The 9,379-nt window shown below is 36.3% G+C and overlaps 1 protein-coding gene across 1 annotated transcript; it reads right to left on the reverse strand.

The window, feature by feature from the left end:
* Window positions 1-2,340: 2,340 nt before the first annotated feature.
* LOC106323435 lies at window positions 2,341-3,441 on the reverse strand. Its single transcript, XM_013761561.1, has one exon. It carries the CDS (start codon window positions 3,439-3,441, stop codon window positions 2,341-2,343), a length of 1,101 nt encoding a protein of 366 aa, XP_013617015.1.
* Window positions 3,442-9,379: the final 5,938 nt, after the last annotated feature.

Consider the following 9,379-nt stretch of genomic DNA (forward strand, 5'->3'; position numbering starts at 1 on the left):
TGTATGTAACAGAAGCTCTATACTCTAAAGATGTAAGTCTAGAAGATGTATGGATCATGGATACTGGTTGCAGCTACCATATGTCTCATAAAAGAGAATGGTTTGAGACTCTGAGTGAAGATGCTGGAGGCTCGGTAAGGATGGGAAACAAAACTACATCAAAGGTCCAAGGAATCGGAAACATCAGGATTAGAAATGAAGATGGCTCCTCAGTACTGCTTACTAGAGTGAGGTACATTCCGGATATGGACAGAAACTTGTTATCTATGGGTACTCTAGAGGAACAAGGATGCAGTTTTGAATCAAATAATGGTACACTGCTGGTGAAACAGAAAGGCATCACTCTACTGACAGGAAAGAGATATGAGAAGCTCTACATTCTACAAGGAAAGTCAGAGAGAGGTCAACTACTTGCAGTGTAGAAGATATCAGACAATACAACACTGTGGCATAGGCGTTTGGGTCACATGAGCCAGAGAAACATGGAGATCTTGGTAAAGAAAGGCATCCTAGACAGGAAGAAGATATCTACACTTGAGATGTGTGAAGATTGCATATATGGCAAAGCAAAACGTGTAAGCTTTGATCTGGCCACTCATGATACAAAAGACAGATTGGACTACATACACTCTGATCTATGGGGAGCTCCATCTGTTCCTTTGTCTCTAGGAAAATGTCAGTATTTCATCTCCTTCATAGATGATTACTCAAGGAAGACGTGGGTCTATTTTCTCAAACGTAAAGATGAGGCATTTGAAACTTTTGTGGAGTGGAACATCATGGTGGAGACTCAGATTGAAAGGAAGGTGAAGGTTCTGCGCACTGACAACGGGTTAGAGTTCTGCAACCATCAGTTTGATGATTACTGTAAGAGCAAAGGAATTGTCAGACATCGAACCTGTTCTTACACGCCGCAACAAAACGGTGTTGCTGAGCGCATGAATCGAACCATCATGGAGAAGGTAAGAAGCATGTTAAGTGACTCAGGCTTGCCAAAGATGTTCTGGGCTGAGGCCACACAGACGACAGTTAATCTGATCAACAAGACTCCCTCATCTGTTCTGAAGTCTGAGATTCCAGACAAGAGATGGAATGGTAAGCAACCAGCATACAGTTATCTGAAGAGGTTTGGCTGCTTGGCTTTTGTACATTCAGATGAAGGGAAGCTCGTACCAAGAGCTAAGAAAGGAGTGCTGTTAGGTTATCCAACCGGAGTAAAAGGGTACAAGGTGTGGTTGATCAACGAGAAGAAATGTGTAATCAGTAGGAACGTTCAGTTTCAAGAGAATGCTGTTTACAAGGACATCACACTGAAGAATTAAGAAGTAATGACAGAGGAATCATCAAGAACATTGTTGGATCTAGATTTGGAAGAAGAAGGAGATTTAAGTTTGGGTGGAGATCTCTCGGAAGAAACTGTATCACAGAGAGATCAATCACCTGTTCGGGTTGTGCCTCAAGAAGTTGAAGAAGACACATCAGGAGAAAGCTCACTTGAATCACCTAAAAGTTATCACTTGGCACGTGATAGGGAGAGAAGGCCAATAAGGGCGCCAAGACATTATGATATTGAAGGATATCTGAGTGAGGAAACCAGTGACGAGGAAGAAGAAGACTTCTTTGCTGAAGCTTTAGCTACTACAGTGGATGGAGATAAGCTGGAACCCTCATGTTACTTGGAAGCTCGTCAAGATGATGATTGGGAACTCTGGAAAGGAGGTATGAATGAAGAGATGGATTCCTTGGTCAAGAATCACACCTGGACCATCGTCAAGAGACCAAAAGGTCAGAGATTGATCGGTTGCAAATGGATTTACAAGCGTAAGCCTGGAATTCCTGGAGTAGAAAGACCAAGGCACAAGTCAAGACTTGTTGCTAAGGGATATTCCCAAAGAGAGGGGATTGATTACACCGAAATTTTTGCACCAGTAGTTAAACATGTGTCTATAAGGATCTTGTTGGCTATTGTTGTTGAAGAGGACTTTGAGCTTGAACAACTGGATGTCAAGACAGCATTTCTCCATGGAGAACTTGGAGATATGAGAAGCTCTACATTCTACAAGGAAAGTCAGAGAGAGGTCAGCTACTTGCAGTGGAGAAGAGATCAGACGATACAACACTGTGGCATAGGCGTTTGGGTCACATGAGCCAGAGAAACATGGAGATCTTGGTAAAGAAAGGCATCCTAGACAGGAAGAAGATATCTACACTTGAGATGTGTGAAGATTGCATATATGGCAAAGCAAAACGTGTAAGCTTTGATCTGGCCACTCATGATACAAAAGACAGATTGGACTACATACACTCTGATCTTACTGATCATGATTACTCAACCTAGTATTAGACTATATTTTGAGGTGGAATATGGTAAGGGGCTACGTAAGGACAATTGCCACCAATGATATTGGAACAGGGCACACTAATATAAACGTTCTCGTCAAAATCCAAGAAGGCGACCCGGTTAGAGGTCATGCCAGGGAAGGAGCTAGCAGGGACACAGAAAGGTTCAGACTTTGAGAGGAAAATGCAGAGATCTCCAATGTCTTGAGTGTAAACTGCGTTACCTTCATCGTCAATCTTGAACACCATCAAAGCTTTGGTTTGCATTTTCTCTGAACCGCTAGCCCTAGGCCTCCTGTACAGCTTAACCAAGAAAGTTTCACCGGTGGTTCCTGACTCCACCAAGTGCTCGCTCGTGCAACACGAACTCAAAAGCTCACGTTTGGTCTTGCTCAGGTTGGGAACGTTTCGAAACCGCAACCTCTGGAACTTGGGTTTGCTCTTCTTGTCTGTGCGGGCATCCCACGATCCAATAAGGTATCCACCAGACGCGAGAATGCGAAACATGCCGTGTTTCTTGGAAAACACGACAGGGGATGAGTAGAAGCAGGGGTTTGCGATTCTGATGTTGGTCCACTCGGGTTTACCTCCTGGTCTGCAAAAGCTCAGCTGAGGTCCAAAGAACTTGAGAGAGACAACACAGTCCATGTCCTCGGGAGAAGACGAGGACATCGCCATGTTGGTGACCATTTGGGTTTGGCAGCGAGGAAGAGTGACAAGAGGAGGCAGGGGAATGCGTTTAGGGTTTGTATCAGATGCAAAAGGGTTTAGATCATCTTGGAGACGCACTATGCCGTCGTCCTTCAAAGTAGCTACCCAGCCATTAGATGCCCCGACCATTAGCATTTCATCTGTATCCACCAGATCCAGAGGTACCTTCTTTTCCAAGTCAGTGATGCAAAACTCATTAGCCTTAACAATCACAAGTTTTCCAAGATCCTCTCCACAAGGAGCAACTGTGAGGACGAAGCAAGGAGGGGTCTGAAGCAAGGAAGAAGATGAGTAGCTATTAGAGCTAAGAAGAAGTGATGATCTTTTCACCACCGCCCCTGCAGGTTTCCCATGGCAGAGCTTCCATAACCTTCTGAGAAGCAGAGACATTAATAGTCTTTACGAAAAAAGAAAGAAAGCCTTTGATATTTAATTAAGAATCCGTAGTCTCTTCTTCTTTTTTTTTTTTGGTCAAAGAATCCGTAGTCTCTTCTTCCGTTATTAATATAGAGAAGATGTCTTGCTGACCACGTTTTGAGTTATATTTTAAATATTTATTTTACTTTATTTTGTTGTGCGAGAGAAAAACGGAAATAAGATATACTAACTTTCCGTGACCAGAAAATGAATATTAACTACATTTTCTATATTAAGAAATGAAGGAACACTGTGTTCAGATTTATATTCTTGTCAACTTCGGTGTCTTTAGCCAACATATTTGTGACGTGGCATCCATAGTTCAAATCACAAATTCATATTGAACTATAATAACTAAATCGATGGTTCATGACTACTCTCTCCGTTTCAATTTAATTGTCGTTGTTTGGAAAAAAAATCATTTCGAAATAAATGTCCTTTTAGAGTTTCAATGCAAAATTTATTAATAAGATTTTCTATTTTATTTTTTTATTGGTTGAAAAATAGTTAGGTGTATAGGTAAGTGTGTTTTTGTTTTGAACATATACAAAATCATATGTTTTTTTAATATGTGTGCATAAACCTATAACGACAATTAAAATGAAACGAATGTAATACTATATACACTCTTAACATATGTTTTGTCTGTTTCACAAAGAGTCTCGCTTACACATTTTTCACGCATATTAAGAAACTGATTGAAAATCATTTATATTTTCATTAATGTTATCTATTTAACCAATAACATTTTAGATAAATAAGTTTATTTATAAGATCAATACATTTTATAATTAATTTTGAGCTAAAAGTATATATAAATTGCATTGAAATTGTAGAATGACATTTTTTATGTAGTAAAAAAAAAATGCTAAAGTGTCAGTTAATATAAAAGAGATGAATATATAAGTGTGAAAACTAGGGTTCTATCTCGTTTCTCAGAGTGGTGGATCTTCTTTCCAGTAAGATTAAGGCATACACAAATCTTACAAGAACATAGACCCAACACATCCTGTCATCAAATACATGGAGGTGGTCAGATTGGTTTAGCTCCTCTTATACTCTTCAGTCAGAGAAACTTGTGGATTGGCTGATTCAACTAACTCTGTTCACTGACTTAAAACCTGGAGAACATTCTCCAAAAAGAGCCACCTTCATTTCACCCTTTCATGGCAGACTATGTGTTGGTTTTAGTAGCAACGGTCGACTAAGAAAGAAGAGTTTGAAAAGCAACTTGGTGATAAAGCAAACTACAGCTAAGGAGACAGCTCACGTGACTATCCTTGCAGGACCACACTTTCTATATTTGTTCCAACACCGAAGGAGCATGAGTCGTTTGTCTTGTATCAAACAAGGGCCCTGTTTGATACAGATAGTACAAGGGCAAATAAGAGAATTCGTGGAAGCTGTCAAGGGAACTAGGTTTTGGTCTGAGCTGTTATAAGTAGCAGAAGGATGCAAGATAGAAAACAACACTTTGAAGAGAAAACGAGTGGAGGCAGCAAGAAAGTAAAGAGCTTTTATTTCTGTGTAAGCTGAGTGAGAGTTCTTGTATACATCAGAGTAGAGAAAGAAAACAGAGAGAAAGACTTTGTAAGATTCTTTTGATTCGTGTTTTCTTTGTAACTCTTGTAACTCTGGAGTCTAGTGGATTCCGGGACAAAAGATCCCGGCCAGACGTAGTGACCTTAGTTAACAGGCACGAACTGGATAAACGTTGCTGTGTGCTCCTTTTGTGTTCTTGTTAAGTCATGCTTCTTCAAGCTTGACTTACTGTCTTTCACATCTGTCCGAAGAGTGTGCTTGTCTGAACGTTCTCTGAGCTCCATCTTGGTTTGTTTGTGATTGAAGAGGAGAGAAAGGAGTTGCCTTTTGGTTCACGTAATCACGACACTATGGCTTTTGAGATGACATATTTACCCTAACAAATGTTCGAGCATCCAAACGATATGCTCACAGCAGGCTCCACTCATAAGAGTAATAACCAAAACAATGTCGCTTATATAACACCATATAAATAGAAATATTATGTATTGGAATACATATATAAACAAATGATCTAATATGCTAATTAGATGCTGATGAAGAATAATCTAATTTCTCTTTAACAATTTCCAGACGAAAAAGTGATAAGAATACTTAAGAAACAACCAAAGGTTCCTTTCCTTCTATATATGAAAAAGTCTAAACGATAACGGAGTAGCAGAAAGAGATGACAGTAGTTTTTTTGTTTTGCTATGTCGGCAAGTTATAAAAAACTCTGGAGCTTAAGCACGTTTCATAACTACCATGAAGATAACGCAAACAGCTAATCCAAAGAGAGAAGTAGGGTCGTTGAGCAACGTCCGCTTCCTCTCTTCTCCGTTCTCTGTAAAAGATTCTGACCGGAACAAACCACCAAAGTAGGAAGAGACGTTTTCCATCAACTGAACAGCTTTTAGCTTCATGTCCTCCAGAATCTCCAAGAGTTGGATTGGCTTTGCTTCACTGTCTTCCTCACTTTCAGATTCGCAAAATATTTGTTTACTGCATCATATCGAGCTAAACCAAGAAAAATTCAATCAAGATTCCTCCAATTATGAACCAGAACCTTAACCAGAGTCAAAATTAGAAGTAGTTAGGGTTAAATTTCTTACAGATTGATTGCGTCTTTGAGATCATCGGTGGCTTCTTTAGCTTCCTGAAGAGAAGGAGGTTTGCTGAAAACAACCCTAGGAATCGTCGTCGTCGTCGTCGTCGTCTCCACTTCCGCGAACTCCCAACTCGCCCTTTGCAAAACCATCGCGTCTGCTTCGGCGGAAGGATGAATCGCAGATGACAACGAAGCGGAAACGGGTTTAGACGCGGAGGTGCTTCTAACGTTAAACTGATCATTCGCAGCCGCGGGGACTCCAAGTCCTCCTCTGAATCCACACCCTTTCTTTTTGTATGTTTTTGAACATTGAAATCAATGACGTGAATCTCAATTCATTGTTGCTCGCCTCCTCAGCTTCTGGGAGCATCAGACAGCCTGTCTCAGCTTCTGGGAGACGCCGGACGTCAAGAAAAACGCAGGTACTTCCATATTTTGTGTTTTTGTTTTTAAGTTTTGAAATACTAATATTTGTTTACTTTAAATTAGTGTGGGTTTTGTCAAGCCAGAGCCAAATCGGCAGACATCTCCATGCGCTGGACAACGACATCAAACTTCACGCTCTCCCGGAGAAACATCACATGACACAGCCAGAGAGTTGGAACCATCGCACGCCTTGGAGGAAGACGATGGTAATGGAGAGTCAAACGCAAACACTGGTGTGGCTTTGGTATGGAGAGGTTCTCAGATGTGTCTGAGGAAGAAAGAAGGATCTCGATTCCATATAGTATAACATCTAACTTTGAAAGTATTGAACGTTAATCTTCGTCTCTACTTAATCTAATTGTGTTTGTGATGTCCACTTAAGTTTTCTTCCAACCTTTCAGGAAAGGTCAGGAGCACTCATTCACCGTCAAGCGCCTGCTTTTTCTGTTGGGAGTAATCTGAAGCCTTCGGCTGCAAGAAAAGAACTCAAGTGTCCTTTGGTTTCTACTAGGGAGCGGTTTAAGTGGTGTTGGTTTCATGTCGGTGCAACTACACAAGTTGATATATATTGCTGTGGTTTTAGCCATGTTTGTGTCTTTATTCTCTTCAGATCATTTTTTTGTTGGATCCAGAATCAAGGTTGTTTTTCAATGTGTTTAAATTATAAACAAGAGAGATGTGAAGTATTTTAAAATTGTGTAAATTACTGTGTAATTGATTAAATTTATATATTAAATCACAGTTTTTTAAAGTAATAACTTTTAAATATTACAGATTTTAATTAAAACCGGAGGATATAAGCCTAGAGTGTCCACGTAGGCGAAAATAATCGGCCAATGAGAAACTATATTTTTGCCATGTCACCTCCTCTATTTTTTTTTTTAGAAAATGATCATTTAACTTTTTACTTAAACAATTATAACCGAAAATATTTTTTTAGTGAAATATATTATTTATATAAATCTAATTATATTTTTTATTTAGATAATAGTTTGTAAAAAAATATTTAGTGTAAATAATATCATAATTTTATAAAATACTAAAATAAATTGGGCTGGTTTTCAACTTTCACAAATAAAAATATTATTTGTAAACTTAGAAAACAATATATCAAGAATATTCTTTTTTAGGAAAGAAAATAGAAAAATATATCGGAGACAAATTCATCTCTATTATGAAATTCCTCTATTTTAGAGAAAAAAATAGAGAAATACATTGGAGATGGTCTAAGGCATTGCCGACGTAAATGATCGACGTTGAGATTTCAGCATTTCTGATTCTTACTATTCTAATGTTTCAATATAATTTGAATATTCCATTTGTTTTATAATATAATGGTTTAAAAGTATTTTTTGTTTCACTATATAAATTGTTTTTATATTTCAATGTAACTTTATATTTATTGGATATTGTGTGGCTAATTAAATTATGTAAATTACTATGTAATTGATTAAATTTATATATTATACAGTTTTCTAAAGTAATAACTTTTAAATATTACAGATTTTAATTAAAACTGATTGCATTTTGAAACAGATAGAGTAATCTATAAACTAACTTTATATAGATATGAGGACAAAATTGTAAAGTGGTCTCACTTTGAATTTCTCTCATTCTGTGCATTCCTAATTGGAAGGAGATAATCAACTTCTAATATTATGTTACTCTTAGTATATTAGAAATGGTCGAACCGTAAACCAATTAAGGATTTTGTAAGGAAGACATAAAGATGTATTTCCAGTTATCACAAATATAGAATCAATTGACAACAACTTAATTATGTCCAGCGTAGGATAACAGAGAAGAGTTTTCATACTTTCTAATATTGTAATATCTCACTATATTAGTTGCTAAAACAGTTTTCTCTAGCACAAATACTCACTCTATTCTTGGAGTTTAAGCTTTTCTATCTGATGATATTAGTAGTTTGATCCCCAAAAAAAAACGGTCGAAATGTACATTGTAATTGGAGAAAGAAAACAAACAAAAAATCAACCGAAGACTTTTAAGGTATATGAAACAAAAATTGGAAATATCAATTCTCCGCAATTAAAGAATAAGACAATACAATTGTAAAAATTTAAAATAAAACAAAAAATATACACAGAAAGAAATATTTAGTAAAATAAAATCATAATATAATTTCCATAATTGATAGTGCTCAGTCACACTAAAAATTCTAAATTTACAACATACACAGTTTTATTTACATCTTTAAACCTATTATCTAATTAAAATGATTCTAAAAAAGTGCCAATTTGAAGAGTTAGAAAATATACGATAAAATATAATACTTAACGTTAAAAATACATTATCACTGATCACTAAAATATCATGTTAGTAGTAATAGAAATGAAATGACAACACCTTTATTAAAACTTTAGAACGGCACGCAACAAGGTGTTATTAAATATACAAACTACAAATTAAATATGCTCAAAGCAAACACACATAAAAATGAGACATCATATTTGGATATATTTAAATAAATAATTTTAACTATATTATATTCTTGATAATTTTAAAATTACTTAAAAAGAAACTAAATTATTAAAAAATTAATATACAAATAAAACTAAAGCAATATTTTGTAACGTTAAAATAATAAATGAATAAAAAAATATTATGCTAATAAAATAGATTTTAGATTTTAAAGACTTCTAATTCATGTAATATTACAAAATTCAAAAAAAATTTATTGCAATTAATATTTTACCATTAGATATATTAAAATAATATTCTAGATCGATTTTCAATTGTCAGTTTTTAACTATTACACGTAAATGTTTTTTATTAAGTACGCTTTTTTTTTGAAAATGGGGTTTTATATTTTAAGTAGGTTATTGGAGTACTTTT

The sequence above is a fragment of the Brassica oleracea genome, chromosome C2, assembly GCF_000695525.1.
Source record: "Brassica oleracea var. oleracea cultivar TO1000 chromosome C2, BOL, whole genome shotgun sequence".
Taxonomy (NCBI): domain Eukaryota; kingdom Viridiplantae; phylum Streptophyta; class Magnoliopsida; order Brassicales; family Brassicaceae; genus Brassica; species Brassica oleracea.